We start from the raw sequence: 21837 nt of genomic DNA, 5'->3' as shown, positions 1-21837 counted from the left end.
GTTGATTGTTTCTAATAGCTTTTTGGTGGAGTCTTTAGGATTTTCTACGTATAGCATCATGTTATCTGCAAAGAGTGACAATTTAACTTCTTCATTCTCAATTTGGATGCCTTTTATTTCTTTCTCTTGCCTGATTGCTCTGGCGAGGACTTCCAACACTGTGTTGAAAAGCAGAGGTGATAGGGGACAGCCCTGTCGTGTTCCTGAACGTAGAGCAAAGGGCTTCAGTTTTTCACCATTAATTATGAGATTAGCTGAGGATTTGTCATATATGGCCTTTATTATGTTGAGGTATTTTCCTTCTATACCTATTTTATTAAGTGTTTTAATCATAAATGGATGTTGTATCTTGTCAAATGCTTTTTCTGCATCAATTGATATAATCATATGATTTTTGTCCTTTATTTTGTTTATGTGATGTATCACATTGATGGATTTGCGTATGTTGAACCATCCTTGTGCCCCTGGGGTGAACCCCACTTGGTCATGATGAATAATCTTTTTAATGCATTGTTTTATTCGATTTGCTAGAATTTTGTTTATGATTTTTGCATCTGTATTCATCAGAGATATTGGTCTGTAGTTCTCTTTTTTTGTGTTGTCCTTACCAGGTTTTGATACCAGGGTAATGTTGGCCTCGTAAAATGAGTTAGGGAGTACTATCTCTTCTTCAATTTTTTGGAAGAGGTTGAGCAGGATTGTATTAGATCCTCTTTGAAGGTTTGGTAGAATTCACTAGTGAAGCCATCTGGTCCCAGGCTTTTGCTTTTGGGAAGGTTTTGGATGAGTGATTCAATTTCGTTACTGGTGATCGGTCTGTTTAGATTTTCCAGTTCTTCATGGTTCAGCCTAGGAAGGCTATATGTTTCTAAGAACTTGTCTGTTTCTTCTAGGTTATTGAATTTGGTGGCATATAGTCTTTCATAGTATTCTTGGATGATCCTTTGTATTTCTGTGGCATCCGTGATAACTTCCCCTTTTTCATTTCTGATTTTTGTTAGTGTATTCTCTCTTTTTATCTTAGTGAGTCAAGCCAAGGGTTTGTCAATTTTATCAATCTTTTTTTTTTTAAATGAAGTTTAGAGGACTTTTTATTTTATTTTATTTTATTGGGGAAGGGGAACAGGACTTTATTGGGGAACAGTGTGTACTTCCAGGCCTGTTTTTTCCTTTCAATCTTAGTTGTGGAGGGTGCCGTTCAGCTTCAAGTTGTGGTCTTTTCAGTCTTAGTTATGTCGGGCGCAGCTCAGCTCCAGGTCCAGTTGCCATTGCTAGTTGCAGGGGGCACAGCCCACCATCCCTTGCGGGAGTTGAACTGGCAACCTTGTGGTTGAGAGGACACGCTCCAACCAACTGAGCCATCCGGGAGCTCAGCGGCAGCTCAGCTCAAGGTGCCGTGTTCAATCTTAGTTGCAGGGGGCGGAGCCCACCATCCCTTGCGGGACTCGAGGAATTGAACTGGCAACCTTGTGGTTGAGAGCCCACTGGCCCACGTGGGAATCGAACCGGCAGCCTTCGGAGTTAGGAGCATGGAGCTCTAACCGCCTGAGCCACGGGGCCAGCCCAATTTTGTTAATCTTTACAAAGAACCAGCTCTTTGTCACATTAATTTTTTCTATTGTCTTTTTGTTCTCTATTTCATTTAGTTCTGGTCTGATTTTTTTTATTTCCTTTCTTCTGCTGACCTTGGGTTTCATTTGTTCTTCTTTTTCTAGTTCTTTAAGGTGTAACATGAGGTATTTATTTGGGATTTTTCCTGTTTCTTGAGATAGGCCTGTAATGATATAAATCTCCCTCTTAAAACTGCTTTTGCTGCATCCCAAAAGTTTTGGTAGCATGTGTTTTCATTCTCATTTGTTTCTATGTATCTTTTGATCTCTCCTCTAATTTCTTCTTTGACCCGGTCGTTCTTTAAATGTATGTTGTCTCATCTCCATTTATTTGTCGTTTTTCCTGCTTTCTTTTTGCAGTTGGTATCCAATTTCAAAGCCTTGTGATCAGAGAATATGCTTGGGATGATTTCAATCTTCTTAAATTTGCTGAGGCCAGTTTTATGTACCAATATATGGTTATCCTGGAGAATGTTCCATGTACACTAGAAAAAATATATAGTCTGATGTTTTAGGATGAAGTGCTCTATATATGTCAATTATGTCCATTTCATCCAATGTGTCATTTAGGGCTGCTGTTTCATTATTTATTTTCTGTTTGGACGATCTATCCACAGCTGTCAATGATGTATTTAGGTCCCCTAGTTTAATTGTGTTTTAGTCAATTTCTCCCTTTTGTTCTGTTAGTAGTTGCTTAGTATATTTTGGTGCTCCCTGATTGGGGGCATAAATATTGATGACTGTTAAATCTTCTTGTTGTATACTCTCCTTTACCATTATGAAATGTCCATCTTTGTCTTTTGCTACCTTTTTCACCCTGAAGTCTGTTTCATCTGATATCAGTATGGCTACCGCTGATTTTCTCTGGATACAATTTGCTTGGAGTGTCAATTTCCACCCTTTCATTTTGAGTCTATGCTTGTCCTTGTAGTTGAGATGCATGTCTTGGAGACAGCATATGGTTGGGTTTAGTTTTGTGATCCAAAATGCTACTCTGTGCCTTTTTATTGGTGAGTTCAGTCCATTTACATTAGGGTGACTATTGATATGTGAGGATTTCCTATTGTTCTATCTTTAGTTTTCTGGTAAGACTGTGTCTCCATTGTTTCTTTGCCTTTTTGTTGTTGTCTATTATTTCTGTGCGGTGGTATTCTGTGATGTTTCCCTCTGTTTCTTCTTTTATTACAGTATATATTTCAGGTCTGGATTTTTTTTGAGTGGTTCCCCTTAGTTTATGTAAAAGAAAGTTTGATATTTAGAGTATTCCATTTTCTTCAGCACGCGTATTTTCTCCATTCCCATATTCCAGTTCAGGCCTTTACTCTCCCTCTTTTTATTTTTGGTTGCCACAAATTGTCTCTGTTGATGGTGGTTGAATAGTCTCCTTTAGTATTTCTTGTAGTGCAGGTCGTGTGTTAGAAAATTCCCTCAGCTTCTGTATGTCTGGAAAGGTCTTTATTCCTCCTTCATGTCTAAAGGATATCTTTGCTGGGTATATTATTCTTGGCTCATAATTTCTCTCTTTCAATAGTTTGAATATTTGGTTCCACTCCCTCCTGGCTTGTAGAGTTTCTGCTGAGAAATCTGATGATAATCTAATGGGCTTTCCTTTGTAGGTTACCATCTTCTTTTCCCTGGCTGCCTTGAGGGTTCTTTCTTTGTCGTTGATTTTTGACAGCTTCAATACAGTGTCCCTGGAGAAGGCCTGTTGGGGTTGAGGTAATTAGGTGTTCTATTTGCTTCTTGGATTCCAGGATCTAGTTCTTTCCACAAGTTTGGGAAGTTCTCATCGACTATTTGTTTGAATATACTCTCTGTTCCCTTCTCTCTTTCTTCTCCTTCTGGTATGCCCATTATTCTTATATTGCTCTTTCTGATGGAGTCAGAAAGTTCTTGTAGAGTTCTTTCATTTCTTTTAAGTCTCAAGTCTCTTTCTTCTTCCATCCATGTCATTTCCTGGTTTCTATCTTCGATGTCACTGATTCTTTCCTCCATCTGGTCAGCTCTACTGCCTAAGCTGGCCTTTTCATTCTTAATTTCTTCTATTGAGTTCTTAATCTCCAGAAATTCTATATGGTTCTTTTTTTAAATTTCAATCTCTTTGGTAAAATGTTCATGTTGTTCTTTGATTGTGTTTCTGAGTTCATGAAACTGCCTTTCTGTGTTTTCTTGCATCTCGTTGAGTTTTTTCAGAACTACAATCTTGAATTCTCTGTCATTTAAGTCACATATTTCCATGTCTTTAAGTTCATTTACTGGAGACTTTTCCCTTTCTTTCTGAGCTGTCTTGTTGCCTTGGTTATTCATGGCAATTAATGATTTATTATTTCTCTTCCGTGATATCTACAGGAGTGAGTTCTGCAACAAGTTGATAGGAAGAGGTCTTTCTTTTGTTTTCCAATACGTGTTGGTAGAATGTTTCATGTTCTCTCCGACTGCAGCCTTTTTTTCTCTCTCACACTGTAGTGTTATGTTTTCTCTGCACTATTCCAGCTTCTCACACAATGGAGGGATTCCCTGGGAGGCAGACTTCTCTCTGTTAACTTTTCGCCTGGGTCAAAGGGCACCGTGTCCCTGGGGTGATGCGGAGAGCTTTTGAAGTTCCAGAGCTCTTCCTGCACCAGATTCAGAGCCCGTGTGCTTCAGCAGCTCTGTTTACTCCTGCAGGGATCCACCCAGATAGGTGGGGACAGGGGCGGGGTGAGTTGTGAGAGGTGGCCAGAGCAATGATGGCGACCACCACCACAGCCGGTCCTGCTTCCACAGCTCCCTCCCCTTTGCCGGAACTAGTTGGGCTGCAAATATGTGTCTGCAGACCACAGTTCTCAGAATTGCAAATATTCTTTTCTTTTGATCTGACACCGCTACTGTTCCGCTTCTAGCACCAGGCGGGTGGGGGCGGGGCGAGCTCTGGGAGGGTAGGGAGGGGGCGGCTAGTCTCAGAGCCTAAGGCTTCTGTTCTCTGCTGCAGTGAGGGCTTAAACCACCGTTTTCAGCCTTCTTCCCTCAGTCTTTGCTCTGAGGTCTCTGCCATGAGCTTTGGGTTCAGCCGTGTTATATGCTATCCTCTCAGCCATGTGGGCCATAAGCGGAGCCCTAGTAGTCCGAGTTCTTCCCTCTCCCGCAGCTGCGGTAGTTCTGGGATGCAGTGAGCTCGGAGCACTGAGCTAGGTCTGCATCCTTCTCCCGCAGGGCTCCGTCTCTGCACTTCTGTCTTTCCTCCTCCCCTGCTCGAGCAATTTGCCCACCTTTAGGTGAATTCAGTAGTGAGACTCTTCATCTTGCCTGCCTGCTGTGTAGGGAGTCCTTTGTGGATTTATAGTTGTTCAATTCGTTGTAAATTCCAGGGTAGATTTCCAGAGGCTCATCTCACGCCGCCATTTTGATGATGATACATCTATTTTTAAAAGTAGAAGTATGGAGATTGTGTTTGTAAAGGCTGTGAAAAATCAGAGAATTGAATTAATACTAAGATTTAAAAACTTCTGTGACGAGCGACTAATCTCTAGAGAAAAGTTCCTAACCATCAACTGAGTAATCTTTAGTCATAAAGCATTGAAATATATCATTGAAGTATTCATGCGATCACATTTTTTATAAAAGGAAAAGTAAGCACTATTCAACTAATCTTCAACTTAATCTAAGCAATTAATTTTTTTATTTTCATAGTGGCTTTTTTTTTTTTAAGATTTTATTGGGGAAGAGGAACAGGACTTTATTGGGGAACAATATGTACTTCCAGGACTTTTTCCAAGTCAAGTTTTTGTCCTTTCCGTCTTAGTTGTGGAGGGCGCAGCTCAGCTCCAGGTCCATTTGCCGTTGTTAGTTGCAGGGGGCGCAGCCCACCATCCCCTGCGGGAGTCGAGTCCAACCAACAGCCATCTGGAAGCTCAGCAGTAGCTCAGCTCAAGGTGCCATGTTCAGTCTTAGTTGCAGGGGGCACAGGAGTCAAGGAGTCAAACCGGCAACCTTGTGGTTGAGAGCCCACTGGCCCATGTGGGAATCTAACCGGCAGCCTTTGGCCTTAGGAGCACGGAGCTCCAACCACCTGAGCCACCAGTCCGGCCCCATGGTGGCTTTTTAAAAACTGTCAGAAACACTGCCTTTGGCTATAATTGTAAATCCCCATCTGAATTTCTGAAGTGCTAGACTGAGAACAGTTTTTAAACTTTCAAAGTACTGCTTCAGACAAGTCAGAAATCAAATACAGAGTCTTCAAAATTTTAAATTGATGAGCTAATTGATTTTCTTGATTCCTTTTGTTATATATTTTCTCTATAATTACTGAAAAGAACTTAATATTTCGCTGCGTTTTATTAAAAACACGTCGTCTCATGCTGTTGTCCTTACAGAGCAGTATTTTTAGATGATATAAAACGTACTAAGCTGAAGGCAAATCATGGTCTGGGTTTTTCTAGATCCTCAAGTTGTAATTCTGTACAATTTTTTTCTTATAGGAAATTGACAGAAGAACTAACAAAAATATTTCAGTGAATAGAGGTACACTTGAAAACTATCATTAAGTAAACTTCTAGGACTAAAATGTGTTCTTTGTTTTTTTTACATGCTTTAGTAAAGAAGCAATGAAATTAATACTATATATTGTAATAAAGAGTTCCTATTGAGTGATTTATTTACTAGAAGTCTTTCATTTCTAGGGAAATCTCCATATTTTGTATTAGACCTCAGATAAAAACATTTTTTCATAAGATTTTCCAAACATACAGTTTTTTTTTAAAAATTAAATATAATGTGCTTAAACATGTCTTTTGGGAATTTTTCAATGCTAGGAGAATATATGTGTTTTCTCCTCTCCCCATGCTGTTTTACTATCTTTCCTTCTTTTCAAAAAGACCTTTTCTGTTTTTGGAGAAGGAATTCACGTATTATGGTATGGATTTTTAAGTGTCCTGTGTGTACAAGTGTTGAGACATGGTACATGGAAAACGAAAAGTGAATAAAACATACTGACCAGCAAGGATCAATGAGCACTATGGGATTAGATAATATCAGAGTACCATTTAGTTTTAAATAGAGTCTTAGATAGGTACTGAACAAGAGGCAGAAGTAATAACTATCTTTCCCCTTCTTTCTCCCGACTCTCTGGGGGAGGAGAGATGTCCTGTGTTACTGTCAATTCCTATATATAACTGAAAAGTCCCGGTAACAATTGTCCATTTTCACTTAGCGTGGACATATATCAGGAAGCTACCTGACATCAAGGAAGAGTCAACATAACAAACAGTTTAAAAGCAGGGAATATGGTGAATACAGTACCTACAGTGATGACAACTTCGGTGCCTACAGTGATGACAATTTCGGCGCCTACAGTCAGGGGACAGAGGGAGATTTTGCCAGTCAGCTGAAACAATACAGACAAGCTAAAGAAACCTCCAGTACTGCTTTAGGATCACCGTTTTCTAAAGAGCCAGGGAAGAAACCAAGAATGAAAGGAATTCAGCAAGGTAAGTTTGCAGCTGTCAGTCTGTTTTTGAATATGAGAACTTTATTAAAACAGGTAGCTATGGCATTATAAGGGCTAATTTCTTAGCCCTTTCTCTGGATCAACTTATTTTTGTGTTTCTGAATTTGTTTTTATTTATTTTGTAGACCTTGAGGATAAAAATCCACAAATATTTCAATCTCATGATATCTTAATATTTGAATTAGAAAGATATCCTAATATTTAAAAAGTATAAAACAAGTTTCCTGCTGTGTCCCGTCCCCCACCCGTTTGGTATGATAGAAGTCTACTGATAAAAAGTAACCTACCTTTTTCAGTTGCCTCTGTTACTCTATGGATTACTTTATATATTTTAGACCTGTGAGGATGGAATTCTGGGGAGCTGTTCTATTTTTAGGCTTTAAAATGTGACAGTCATCTCTGTTATACAAGTATACTTAGTACTATGGACATCCTTCAAAGTTGGAAATAAGAACATAATCTAAAGAAATTTCTAGAGTCATCACTTACTCATCTTCTATATTAAGGCACATTGTTCCTGGAAAGACCAGGGCAAGTTGCCATAGAAACCATGAGTCACCTAAGGGTCAAATCAACCTTGAGAGTTGGCCAGTCAGTGTGTCTGCTTCAAGAAAACTGGAAACTGGAGAAAGATGTGACTAAGGTTAAATAGTGAGCACGCAGCCCATCCTTTAATTGTCATTGAGAAAAGGAATCAGATATAAGTGAATTTGGTTATTTCCATGGCTTTATTTTTTCTTGATTTCCTAGCAACTTTCCTTTGAAAAATATGAATCTAGACTTTGCTGAACTAAAGAGAAAGGAATTTATACATCTGCTACTGTAATTATTATCTAAGCCTGTTCCTGGAGTCTAGACAGAGTGGTGTCAGGGTCATTCCACACGGAATGTAGAGGCCTGGTCATGTCTTCCCAGCTGGGATTTTTCCTTCCAGGCTCTCCCTGTTTGTTCTGTTACAGAACTGAGTACTGCATTTTATTTTTGACATTCGTTTTCCTCCTGGATTATGAAAGTAATATATGGTCAAATACAGAAAACTTTGTCTATGTGTGGAAAAGATAACCCAGCAAAGATCAAAGATAAAACAAAATAATTTGAATCCCTACATCTATAGATAATTACCTATTACATTTTCAGTATACATTCTTTGAGAATTTTTCTGACAATTATTATTTTATTTTATTTTTTTATTGGGGAAGGGGAACAGGACTTTATTGGGGAACACTGTGTACTTCCAGGACTTTTTTCCAAGTCAAGTTGTTGTCCCTTCAATCTTAGTTGTGGAGGGCGCAGCTCAACTCCAGGTCCAGTTGCGGTTGCTAGTGGCAGGGGGCGCAGCCCAGCATCCCTTGCGGGACTCGAGGAATTAAACCGGCAACCTTGTGGTTGAGAGCCCACTGGCCCATGTGGGAATCGAACCGGCAGCCTGTGGAGTTAGGAGCACGGAGCTCCAACCTCCTGAGCCACCGGGCTGGGCCCTCTGACAATTATTTTCAACAAGAAAATATACATACTGTTGTAATTTGGTTTTTCCCCCTTAATTTTGAACTTATACGTATGTTAATGAGTAGCTTTTAATGCCTGCATTCTATTGAATTAAATAGATAAACCATAATTTGTCTCACAAATTGTTAGGTAGGTTAGTTTGATAGTAATTATTTGAGACTTAAGTTGCATGAGTTTTTTAAAATTCTGTGATTAACCCTGCATATTTATACATATCTCAGAAAACATCTCAGCAAACATTTTTCTTAAGAATAAATTCTGAAGTGTAGAATTGGGTCAAAAGTCATAGCCACACATTTGAAGATATTTGATTCATACACCAAGTTGATATCCAAAAAACGATGTACCAATTTATAATACCCCTGCCAGTATGCAAAAATGCCAAACTCTAAATTCCTACCATGCTATTATTCTTTGAAGTGAAAATTGCTGTGTCATTTTTAAATTTTCATTTCTTTGATTTCTTTTAATGAGGTGAAACATTTTTTTTCATATATTTGTTTATTGACTGTTTTGTAGGTTTAAGATCATTAGAAAACTTATTAGTTCAATATGACTTTGGTTAACTGAGAAGTCACTTTGTATTGTAACTTCCTACCCCAATATATAATTTTTGTAATTTGGGTATCTTTTGAAATACTTTTAAATACAAAGTTTTTCAAAAGTAAAAGACAAGTATAAATTTTATTTGGAGATGTTTGTGTGTGTATTAACTACTCAAAATTATCAATAGAAACTCAATTTACTACAAAGTAGCCACTAATAACCTGTTTTCCCAAAAATAAGACCTAGCCAGACAATCAGCTCTAATGCGTCTTTTGGAACAAAAATTAGTGGGAGACCTGGTATTTTTGCTCCCAAAGATGCGTTAGAGCTGATTGTCCGGCTAGGTCTTATTTTCAGGGAAACACGGTACCAACAATGTCTTCCTTAGAGATTAATATAATATTTAATTCTCTTAAAAAGGCTTGTTAATTGCTCATTCTAAGGAAAATTGAAAAGAATCAAACTAGATTTGACTTCTCCAGCCATGTACATCCTGTTTCTTCCCTTCCTTTTGTTCTTAACATCCCTTAAGAAACAAAAGAATAAGAAACAGTGCCCAGGAAGTAAAATGTAGAGATTGAATTAATTGTTTTCATTGAATCTGTAGGGGAAAAAAAGAATGTACTGTACATTATAGACTGTTTAAAATAAGCTGTCCCCTACAAACTAACATATTGACAGGTATGCTATTTTCTATAATATTTGAAGTCCGTTTTAACTTTTTTAGGTATCGAACAGAGGGTCAAAAGTTTTAACGTTGGTCGTGGACGAGGTTTGCCGAAGAAAATCAAACGCAGAGACCGTGGGGGAAGAGCCAGTAAAGGGCCCAGTGTGTTTTCAGGAACAGATGACTTTCAAGAGGTACTGAGAGTTTATACTCAGTGAGGAGAGGGGCTTGTCTATCTTCTGATGTACTACAAAGGAAACACTGTGATTTGAATGCTACTTTCATAGCAAATGAAAAACTTCCAGTTCAGATCTGATGAGTATAAATGAGTTCCAAAAAAAGAATTATTGTTTTAATTAATTATGATACTATTATAGAGATGCAGATTCGGGTGACTTGGGAATAAAATTGGTGTGTTTGAAAGTGCCACAAAGCAAAAGTGATATGTCTGAAAGCAGAAATGTGGGTTCCGTTAGCCCTCTGTTGTGCTTCCTCCCCTCCCTAGGAGCCACCTTCCCCAGATGCAAATGGCAATAAATTGCTAACAGCCCAATAAGTAGCAAGGCCAAGAAGGGAGGTGGTGGTAAATGAACTTACTAGAGTTGAAAGCACTATAAGAGAAGAAAAGGAATTATAAATGGTTGAGAAGATGAATTTATGAACTGTGAATGAGATAGATATTGAGTAAATACACGTCGACTTGAAGTTGAACATAGTGACTTCCTGGTTTAGAGCGGGTCACTTCCTATATTCTGCCACATTTCCAGTGAGGCTTGATTGAATCTACAGAGCAAGGCTGAGATAGAAAGCTGCACCTTTGATTGAGAGCAAGGAGATAGCAATATATTGTAACTGGAAAATGCTTGGTTTTCCGATCTGTAGGCTTAAAGATAATGGGCATGGATGTCTTCATATGTACTCCTTAGAATATTAATTAGGGAGATGTAAATAGGTGTGACTGAAAAAAGCTCAGATAAGCTTGTGAAACCCTGCACACGCTGCTCTACCCTCAGGTCTCTGAGTTGACACTAATGTATAAAGGTTCTGAGCAGCTTAGGCACAAAGAAGGCTGCTTAATGTTCCATGAGACAGCAGCTTGGGAAACAAGCTGAGGATTTCTGGGTGGTTATACGCTGCCTGTCCATCTTCCTACACCAGCAGACCTCTGGAATGTGCTGCTCTCTCTAGACCAAATTAGTGTGGTGCTTTGCTTCTAAGAAAGCCTCCTCCTACCTATATCCATCACTCTGTACCTGGAAAAATCAGCTTCTGGAAAAGCATGGCGTAGAGTAAGTGACCGCCTGCCTCTGAGCTCGGGTTTGCTAATCAGTAGAAGGAGAGGACATATGGTATTAAATTAGCTCTAATGACTCCTTCAAGCACTAACTTTTTAGATGTTTACAGGTGTGGGCTGCAACGAAAACATTCTGTCGTGTAATAGAATATCAGTAAGTTCTTTCTTTTGCATTCATCAGATTTGAACTATTTTAAAATATGTTATAAGATTAAAATACATTACTGACTGCCTCAGTTTATTGGCTATCATGAGAGATTTCTTCTTGTGATTCTGGAAACAAACAGGACAGTGCCAGAGCCCAAGGCAGCAGCCATATTCAGGAGGGACTGGGGAAGGCCTGTCCAGGGCAAGTAGGCGTGCTCAGTGGTCAGCATGTCCACCGCCAGTCCTAGCCTTTTCAGGGATCCCTGCACGTCCAAGCTCACTTTCTTGAGAGCTCAAGGATGGTCACAGAACAAGCAATCTTTTGATGGATTCTAAACGCTTACTAATTCTGTTGGCCCTAAAACTCTTAACATCTTTTAATCTTTATAGTAGCTATTACATTTTCTGTAAATATATATTCTTTTCCTGGTATGTATGGCTATACATTTTAGTACCTATTTAATATTTCATGTTATATTTAAATGATTTTTTTTTTGCAGTATAATAAACCAGGGAAAAAATGGAAGGTTATGACTCAGGAATTTATCAATCAGCACACGGTGGAACACAAAGGAAAACAAATCTGTAAATATTTTCTGGAAGGGAGATGTATTAAGGTAAATTCATAGGAATATCATAAACACTTTTATTTCCAAAGTACTCTTTAATATTTAAGTCTTTTGGGGGTTGGTTAGTTCTTTCTTTTCTCATATAGTTGTAATAAATCTGGTTCTTCAAAATGTATCTTGCATGGAAATACTGTACACCAGAAATCATTTAATTATATTCTGGGACAACATTATAATTTGTTGAAACCAGAGTTTTTTTTTAACAAACACAGTGCTCACTGTGTGGCAAATGGTTACTAATATTAAATGTCTTAGTCTTTACAGTGACCCTAGGAAATAGTTATTGTCCCAATTGTAAATGTGGCCACACCAGAGGGTTAAATGAGTCCCCACAGTAGCTCAGCTGGACATGTGAGTGCTGGTGGGACCCAGGCGGGGTCCCCTGAGGCCACCTCACTGTGCTGCCTCTGCACGGAGCCATGCTCACCATCTTGGGCAGGAACTCCAGGGACTGTTTGAGTTATTATTAGCTCATCATTTAAAAACTGAAGATAGAACCATATTTATGAGTACACTGTGAAATTCCATGGAGAAAACAGTCCAATGGTTTCTTTTTTCTCTTCCTTCCTTCCTTTTCTTTTTGTGAACAGGGAGAACAATGTAAATTTGACCATGATGCAGAGTTGGAGAAGAGAAAAGAGATCTGCAAATTTTATTTACAAGGATACTGTACCAAAGGAGAGAACTGCATTTACATGCATAATATCCTTTACTGAAAATAGTTAACCAGCATATTGAGGTGTGAAAGCATCATTGAGGGTTTTAAAAATCGTTAAGTACAACCCAGAAATGCTCGTTTGGTTTTAAATTTTAAATAGCACATTACATAAACCAAGTAAAATCAGCCCTTATACTTCAAAAGGGCAAACTGAGTTTATTCTTTAGGGAAATGGAATAACTTCCCTTTGGAAAAAAAATCTGTGAAAGAAATAAAGGTACTTTGTATTATATTTAATATACTCAGCTTATAAGTATTTCAATAGACTGTGCTTCCTGAAGGAGTAGTTAGCAAAATATTTATTCTATGACTTAATTATTTTACTTAATAAATTGTTGTGGAATATTATAAAATCAAAGTCTCATCAAATCTTACCCCCAGTGATAAATACTTCCCTACTTCTTTTTTAGGAAATCTATACATCTAAATTGTACTCCTGCTCCCCATCCAAATTGCTTTTTACTGTATGAGGTCTGACAATTAAGTTCACGAACTCATCCTAGAAAAAGTGCTACATACCTCATTGCTGAGTAGCTTTATGGTAACTTCAGAGTACTCCCCTGGGGAGGCTGTGTGCTGACGCCAGTGCTTAGTCCACCCTTCAAAGCAATTTTGGAACTCTTTTCCTGGAATGGCCATCAGAGCTGCCGTCGTATTACCCTTGATGTCCTCAATGTCATCAAAATGTCTTCCTTTCAATATTTCCTTTATCTTTGGGTAAAGAAAGACGTCATTGGGAGCCAGATCAGGTGAATAGGGAGGGTGTTCCAATACAGTTATTTGTTCACTGGCTAAAAACTCCCTCACAGACAGTGCCGTGTGAGCTGGTGCATTGTTGTGATGCAAGAGCCATGAATTGTTGGTGAAAAGTTCAGGTCATCTAACTTTTTCATGCAGCCTTTTCAGCACTTCCAAATAGTGAACTTGGTTAACTGTTTGTCCAGTTGGTACAAATTCATAATGAATAATCCCTCTGATATCAAAAAAGGTTAGCAACATCGTTTTGACTCTGGATTTGGACTGACGGAACTTTTTTGGTCATGGAGAATTGGCTGACTTCCATTGTGCACTTTGACGCTTTGTTTCAGGATCATATTGGTACACCCATGTTTTATCACCAGTGATAACACGGCCCAAAACATCGTCTTGCCTCTGCAAAAGGTCTTGGCAAATGTCAACTCTCCTTTGCTTTTGTTCATCGGTGAGGTCCTTCGGGATCATTTTCGCACATACCTTTCTCATGCCAAGATGTTCAGTTAAGATTTTCCTGTTTCTCTATCAATGTTTACTTGGTTGGCTATGCTTCTCACAGTCAGCCGACGATTTTGATGCACAATTTGATGAATGTTTGCAATGTTTTCATCAGTTCTGCTCATTACTGACTGCCCCGACCTGTCTTCATCAATGACACGTTCTCTCCCCTTAGAAAAACGTTTAATTGTTTTGTACACTGCTGTTTTCTTCATGGCATTATCCCCATAAACTTGGACTAACATGTCCCTGATTGCACTTCCACTTTTGCCAAGTTTTACAAGAAATTCAATGTTTCTTCATTGCTCTAATGCAAGCTCAGATATTCTTGCAATGGCACACAAAAACATGCAACAACGATAATAAACGCCACACATCAAGACACCGCCACATGTCGACACGAACACAGCTGTGAGACACTGATATACCAAGGTTATAAAACCTTACCGAGTTGTTTGTACAGTGCTGCCAATGGAAGTGCACGGTGGCAAGTTCATGAACTTAATTGTCAGCCCTCGAATGTATATAGTCCTTTTAAAAGCATATATGTATGGTGTACTTTCCTTGTTAACCCCCTCACCCCAAAATATCTAGCTGGTTACTTGTACCTTTTAGGATTTGTGGAGCCTTCCTGCCCCCTCCATCTGAAACTCCATCTTTATCATGATGAAATGTTATACGTTCGCTTTTGCTCTAGACATTGTGTTTGGCTCTGTGGGTCTGTTTACCCTCGTGTTTGTGTTGCTTTGCTATGATTGTTTCGGCCTCACCAGCACACTGTGATATTTGGTAGATTCTCATGTTTACTTTTCCAGATAAATTTTAAAATAGCCTTGTCTAGTTAAAAAAAAATAATGTAAAAACTTTTCCAAGTGTGACTTAAAATCCAGAAGCAATAAGGGAAAAGATTGAAAATTTGACTACATAAAAATTTTTAAATTTGCATAATAACAAAAATGTGTCCTAAGCAAAGTAAAAGGTAAATAATAAAATGGGAAAAGTTGTTTGCAACTTACATCACTTACAAAAAGATAACAGCTCAATATATGAGTTTCTAAACATGGAGAAGAAAAATGGGGCAAGATAATTCAGAAAGAGAAAAATGCAAATGGCCCCAAAACGTATGAAAAGATGCTCAGTCTTTTTCATAATAATAAGAGGAATGCAATTTAAACTATGCACTGAGATACCATTTGCAGCTATCTGATTTGCAAACCCCCTCCCTGCCAAAAAATAAAAATGTGACAGCAAAATATGTTAGCAAGGCTGTAAAAAAGTAGATACACTCAGACCTTGTTGGTGAGAATGCAAAATGGTGCATCCTTGTGGAGGGAAGCTTGTCATCATCTGGCAGAATTACACAAGCATTCACCCTCTGACGTAGCAGTCCTACCATTTCGCAAATTCGGATGAATTAATGGATCTGGGCAGTGATTGCTGATGACTGCTAAAATCATTAGGTGAAAAATTGATGAGAAACTTTATAATGGATTAGTTGAGCTGACTAACGCCTGCACCAATTGATCAGTCTTAGCACTAAAAAGAAGCAACCAGACATTAAATGCCTCTCGATATGATGCAATCGGGAGTCTTTTAACACCTGTGAAAATATGAAAATTAACAAATAAATGATACAAAAATAAAAGGGGAGGGGAACTCCTAGAGATTAATGAAGGAACTTGAGAGGTATACTAACGAGATGCCATTTGTGGATCATGTCTGGATCCTAATATGAACAAAGCAGTTATAAAAAGGCATTTTTGGAAACAGTCCGAAAATTTTATATGTTGACAGGGTAGTGGATAAAATTAATGTGTGACTTTTTCAGATTGATAATAAGGTTGTGACTTAAGAAAAATATTCCTTATCTGTTTGGCATAAATGTGGAGATATTTACAGATTAAATATATTTGGATTATACTTGCAACACTCCAGTGTTTTTTAGGGAGAGTTGTGAGGAGAGTGTGGGGGTGGCATAGACCTCACCAAATTGCCAGATGATGGAAATTGAATTGACGTGGCCAGCATGAGGAAGCTCATTGTATTATTCTCTCTACTTTGGTATGTTTGATAATTTTCCAACTAACTTTAAAAAAACCCTAAGTAATCTCAACTCTTCAGATATAACCATGCTAACAATATGGCATAAAGTCACTTTTTTTTTCTGTGCTAATGTGTGTATGTGTGAGTGGATGTATACATGTATATGTTTTTACACATAATTTTTTATAAAAATTTTTATTAAAATGTGATCCAGCTATGATTGTAAATTTATATTTTTTATTTAATACATCTTTAATTCATATAGATTCTATTTTAATATATGAGGCGCAGTAAGGAGCTTACTTTTTTCCAAAAATAACTTGGTTAACTTGGTGTCTCATCTTCACCAATTTAAAATGGCAGCATTAATCCTAGATCCTAAATATCCCTGTGTGCACAGCTCTGTTTCTATATGACTATCATACATAGTGTTGTTTGACCTCTCCCCTCTGTAAGAGCGTGTTTGATATTTAGTAGGGCAAATAATTCTCCTTTCTTTATCAAAATGTTATGATAAATTTGATTTATTCAAGAAAAAGAAATAACTTTTCAGATTTGACAAATTTCTTTAGAAACCAGATACCTTATTGAACTGTTTCCGAAAGCTTTCAGTCTATTCTTGTTTTTTTTTCCCCTAGGATCATGCCATTTATAAATAATCATTTCTATGTCCTATTTAATTTTAATTGTATTGGCTACATGTCCAGAATAATGTTAAATAATAGTGATTGTTGCATATAATACACGCTTTTGCATTGGCTTGTGGCTATAGTTTTTTGAAATCAACTTATGTATATTCTTATTTTACCAAGAGCTTTTTAAATCGAAAAAGAGGATTTTGAATTTTGTCAGTTGCCTCTTAAAATTGCTAAGATGATTGTATGATTTTTCTCTTTTGATATTATCAGTGTGATGATTACAGTAATAAATTTCCTAAAACAACCCCGGAATTCCCTGAACATACACTACCTGAAAATGGTGTATTTTTCACGGTACTTCTAGGTTTAATATTTTCTTTAGACGTTTGTCTCCAAAATCATAAGTAAGATGAGACTATAGCTCTTACTTTTGGGATGCTTGACTTTAACTTGACATATTAAACCCCTTATTTTCTTCATAGATAATAAACACTATTAGGTTGGTGCAAAAGTAATTGCGGTTTTTGCAATTACTTTTAAGCTTTTAAACTGCAATTACTTGTGCACCAACCTAATATAAAATGTATTTGTTCTGTGTGATATTTTATTTCATTGTAGGAAGCAACAGGGATTACATAGTTAAAATACTATAGTATTTGCTATAACCATTATAAGTACTTTTTCTTTAAGAAATGTTTTCTAGTTTTAATAAAGTAAGAGAGAGTTAAGATTTTTTAAATGTTTTGCTGCATAACTAAAATATTTAATCTTAAAATGAAACAAGTTGTCTGATGTGATTATAGAAAATTCAGTGTAGTACGTAGTAATACAGTCTTCTTTATCCAGCAGTTATGTTTTTTGGTTGCAAAATACTAGAGTTTGATTTTGTTTGGTCTATTCCTTAATATTTTTGTTTACATGAATTTCCATGCAAGTTCTATCATAGTGGGGCAAAATGTTACCAAGGAGACAAGTGTAAATTTTCACATGATGATCTGACTAAAGAAACAAAGAAACTTTTGGACAAAGTGAGTAATAATTTTGCACCTTGATTATTTGTTAGTTCTCTTTACAGATTCATTTGACTTGAATCATGTTTTATAAAACTGCTGACCACCCAAGGACTTGTTATTTATTAGGTTAGTGCAAAAGTAATTGTGTGTTTTGCAATTATTTTTAACCTGTTAAACCACAATTACTTTTGCACCATCCTAATATGTTTCATTAATAGGTGTGTTAGAAACACAGAAATAATGGACTAGGAATTAATCTTTCATTCTCATCCTGTTGTGCCATTAAAAAGCTAATTTACTTTGAAAAATATCCTTTACCTCTTTGAACCTCATTCTCTTTATCAAAACTGAGTTAGCTATCTCTGACCCATTTCAACTTAGTATTTTTCTATTAACAAAATTAGTTTACTGAAGTCTTCACGATTTTAAATGTGAGGAAGGAAGCTTGTTTTAAAATGGTCATCTTTGCCAATTATTTTTAGGTGTTGAATACTGAAGAGGGACCCACAAATGAGGATGAAAGAGAGTTAGAAGAGCTTAGGAAGCGCGGCATAACCCCTCTTCCCAAGCCACCTCCAGGAGTGGGGCTCCTGCCAACCCCACCAGAGCACGTCCCCTTCTCCGATCCTGAAGATGATTTTCAGACAGAGCTCTCAGATGATTTCAAGAAAATTCCATCTCTTTTTGAAATAGTTGTAAAACCTACTGTGGATTTAGCACATAAGATTGGGAAGAAGTAAGTTAAAATTTTCAAAAATGGTGGCATTTTGTCCCCGAGAAATTCTTATTAAGACACTCACTTGTATCCACGTTAATCATGTAAGTAAGCTTAGGTAGAGATAGCAGCTGTCTGACATGCACCTCTACTTCCCACTTCCTCTGTGGCCCCCTTACCCTCTGCTTCCTGCCATGGGGCTTTCCCTACGGGTCCTTAGCACAACTCAGAAATTCCACACAGCAGTCAGGACTAGAACAGGACCAATCAAAGCATTTGCCTCTGGGCAGTAGGATTAGAGGTGATTATCTTTGTACTTTGCATATTTTGCGAAATATCAACAATGAGTAAGTTCTAGAACAGCTGATAGTAGCAGCAATTAAGAAAACTATGGGCTAAAATGAAAGCAGGATCTACATGTTGGTGTTTCCAGTTATAAATAATACAGAATAAATTGCTTCTTAGTATCCAATTCTGATACAGAAAAATACACGTAAGGAATATCTATTCAGAAATTTAGCATGCTTGTTTGCTGCTTTCCTTGGAACCAGGAAATACTGTTCTTTCTGTTTGCAGGCCACCAGCATTTTACAGCAGTGCCTCACCACCAGGTCCACAATTTCAGGAAAGCAGCCCGCATCCTCAGCACATCTATAGTTCTGGGTCAAGTCCAGGTGCTGGAGCTAATATGTCTCAGGAGCACAGCAGTCCTGTGACGCACCCAGGCTCCCCTGGACGTCACCCGTGTGCAGGATCCATGCCACAGAGCCCACCTGCGCCACCTGCTCCACCTGGGGCTGTGGGTCCTCACAGTCACGCTGCAGTATTTGTGCCTCCGGAAGCACCTTTGACAGCACCAAGTATGAGTGGTACCTACCACTGCCCGGGCTTTGCAGAGCATGTGATGAATGTTCCCAGAGAGAATCACTGTTCTCCAGGCTCGTCACACCCACAGGGTCCTGGTGAAATGCAGCTCAGCGCCAGTTATGAGTCCCTACAGAACCCCGCCGAGTTTTATGAGAATTACTACTCACAACATGCTGTACACAGTTTTCAGCCGCCCAGTAACTCTAGTGGTAAGTTTACCTTTTGAAATAACTCATTTCTAATGTAAAATTTGGAGTCCTGTTTTCCATTTAAAGCGTGATAAGAATGTATGTTTTAAATAAAGCTAAGTAAAATGTGGTGAAATTGAGACCTTAAAATACATTTTAAATTTAACCAAACACTTGTAACAATCAAGCTTTAGATGACTTAAAAATATGTACAATCACAGTAATTTGACCATCAAATATCATTATTAGAGCTTCAATTTCTTATACTCGCTGTGGTATTCTCTAGTGGAGTTTTGTGCTAACTCACTGCGTGTCTCCGTGTTTCATGTGTAGATGGGATGTGGCACGGTGAGTTTGCCCAGCATCAGCCTCCCATTGGTCAAGACTCACCAAACCATGGGAGTGGGTATGATGACAGCAGCAACATGACAGGCCACGGACCCCTGCCTGCACCAGGGCTCCTCCCCGCAGTGCAGAGAGCTCTTTTTGTCCGACTTACTCAGAAGTACCAAGAAGATGAAGAACAAAGCAGCATCCAGCCTCAGAGGGCACCAAGCAAGGAAGAAGGTATGTCAGGTGTTAAGCTTCTCTCCTGTTTGGGTCACTCAGCCCTTGACTAGGTTAAAGTTTGAGAACTGGGTTGCTCTGAATGGTCTACTCTTATTTCCAGTTCACCTTGTAAGCTCCGGTCTTGTCTTGTTGGGATGGTCTGTGGTCTCCAGGACCATCAGTGCCTTAGTGAGTCACTGCCAAGGCCTTGACTGGAAGCAGTGAGTAAATCTGAAGCTAGAGTAGGAGGCCCGGGTGAGCAGACTCTCTACAAGGCCTTTTTGGGGTTTTTTTTTGGAAGGAAAGGAATAGGCCACCGTCTTGTTCAGGAATTTTGACTTCTAGACCAAGTTCAGATATTAGAGAAATTTTGATGGGCGTAGTCTGTATACTTCAGGTTCTGCTATATTATGAATGAATTTCTTTTTTTAAGGAGGGCGCAGCTCACATTGGCCCATGCGGGGATCGAACTGGCCACCTTGGTGTTATTAGCACCACACTCTAACCAACTGAGCTAACTGGCCACCCCAAGGAATATTATTTTTTAATATAAAAGATTATGTGGAGACACTAAGTTTACTTAGTAGTTTTGATATTGATAAATGTACAGCAATTAGTTCAGTTAAGCAGAGAAAAGTTTAAAGCATCCCGTTCTCATGAATTACAAAATTGATAAGTTTTGACCATTCTTAAACAAAATTTATGAATAACTATGCAAAACTAGGTAACACTAGGTAGCTATAGGCTGTTTATTATATGAACATTATTTGTTATATTTTCAAAGAAGGTAATATTAACTTTATTTATATGCAGGGAAATGAAGGATTCCTGTTAATTTCCTATACAGTTTATATTCATTCCTTTAAGCACTAAAACTTAATTTTAAGAAACGACCATTTAATGGTAATCTTTCTATAAGGTCTTAGAGAGTTTTATGTTTTCATAGACAAGATTAAAACTTTTCTAGATGATATAAAATTTTATACTATAATATACAATTGGTGATGTTTTATGAGGGCTGCTTTCTCTGCATACAGAAAAAGTCTTGACCCACTAGGTTTTTCGTGTTTGTGTTTATTTTATAAAGTTTTCTCTTTATCAGCAGTTTCAAATTTATTAAGCCCAAAACACAGACAGTTTTGTGGGGGGAAAAAACTTCTAAATAATAAAACTATTGGAAGATGCATTCTACAGAAAAATACCATGACAAGTAGGCTAAGAAACTGGAAAAATATGGAACGCTTCTCAAATTTGTGTGTCATCCTTGCACAGAGGCCATGCTAATCTTCTCTGTATCGTTCCAATTTTAGTATATGTGCTGCCGGAGCGAGCACTATTTTTATAAAGTTTAATATCTTTATAAATCTTAGCTGCCCTTTGATAAAAAGCTGTTAACCATCATTTCCTATATAATATCTGCTATCTGTTGGCCTGTTTCTGCTGTTCTACTTTCCTTCTGTACTATATCTATTCTCATGGCAAAAAGGATTTAACTGCTTATAAAATATATTAATATGAAAGTGAGACTAAAGTAGCTTCTTACATATTGGGATCAGGTAACAAATTCTATGAGGAGTGAAGTTAATGTTCAGAAACACTCGAAGTGAATCAGAAGCCCAGCTCTGGGCTTCCTGGAGGTCAAGGAGAAGAAGTAAAGGGACCTGGTATCCAGAAGCCATCTTTCCAGACACTGAGATACCAGTAAAACTTCTTGCCATAGTGACATAGTGTATTCCATCGTAAGCCACACCCCACCCTAAATGCCACCGCTCGTCTTGTGAGCACTGCTCTGTGCAAACTAAATGTGTAACACGAGTTCCATGTAGTGGAAACACATTAGTGAGCAGTGCGAGGAGTTAAAATGAGATGATGATAGTGTGTCAATCCGGGATATTCTAGGGTGGGGGAAAGTCAGCCAGCCCGTGTGTCTGAATGGAGAGTAATCACGCTCTAATCCCTCCTGCTCTCGAG

At 38.1% G+C, this 21837-nt stretch overlaps 1 protein-coding gene and 1 non-coding gene across 3 annotated transcripts in view; one reads left to right on the top strand and one right to left on the bottom strand.

The window, feature by feature from the left end:
* The window catches only part of ZC3H6 (zinc finger CCCH-type containing 6), a 61696-nt gene that overhangs the window by 32405 nt on the left and 7454 nt on the right, over window positions 1-21837 (top strand). For both annotated transcript variants that reach the window (XM_033100926.1, XM_033100925.1), the window contains exons 4-11: window positions 6799-7075; window positions 9875-10008; window positions 11756-11872; window positions 12475-12586; window positions 17453-17562; window positions 18030-18283; window positions 18839-19338; window positions 19651-19884. In XM_033100926.1, coding sequence (XP_032956817.1) covers window positions 6799-7075; window positions 9875-10008; window positions 11756-11872; window positions 12475-12586; window positions 17453-17562; window positions 18030-18283; window positions 18839-19338; window positions 19651-19884 — 1738 coding nt within the window. The remainder of the gene's footprint in view (window positions 1-6798; window positions 7076-9874; window positions 10009-11755; window positions 11873-12474; window positions 12587-17452; window positions 17563-18029; window positions 18284-18838; window positions 19339-19650; window positions 19885-21837) is intronic.
* On the bottom strand, window positions 21094-21200 carry LOC117019344 (U6 spliceosomal RNA). The gene has a single exon (XR_004422479.1). It is a non-coding gene; the product is annotated as a U6 spliceosomal RNA (small nuclear RNA).

Source organism: Rhinolophus ferrumequinum (assembly GCF_004115265.2).
Source record: "Rhinolophus ferrumequinum isolate MPI-CBG mRhiFer1 chromosome 13 unlocalized genomic scaffold, mRhiFer1_v1.p Super_scaffold_3, whole genome shotgun sequence".
Lineage (NCBI taxonomy): Eukaryota > Metazoa > Chordata > Mammalia > Chiroptera > Rhinolophidae > Rhinolophus > Rhinolophus ferrumequinum.
This window is presented reverse-complemented; position numbering and strand designations above follow the sequence as displayed.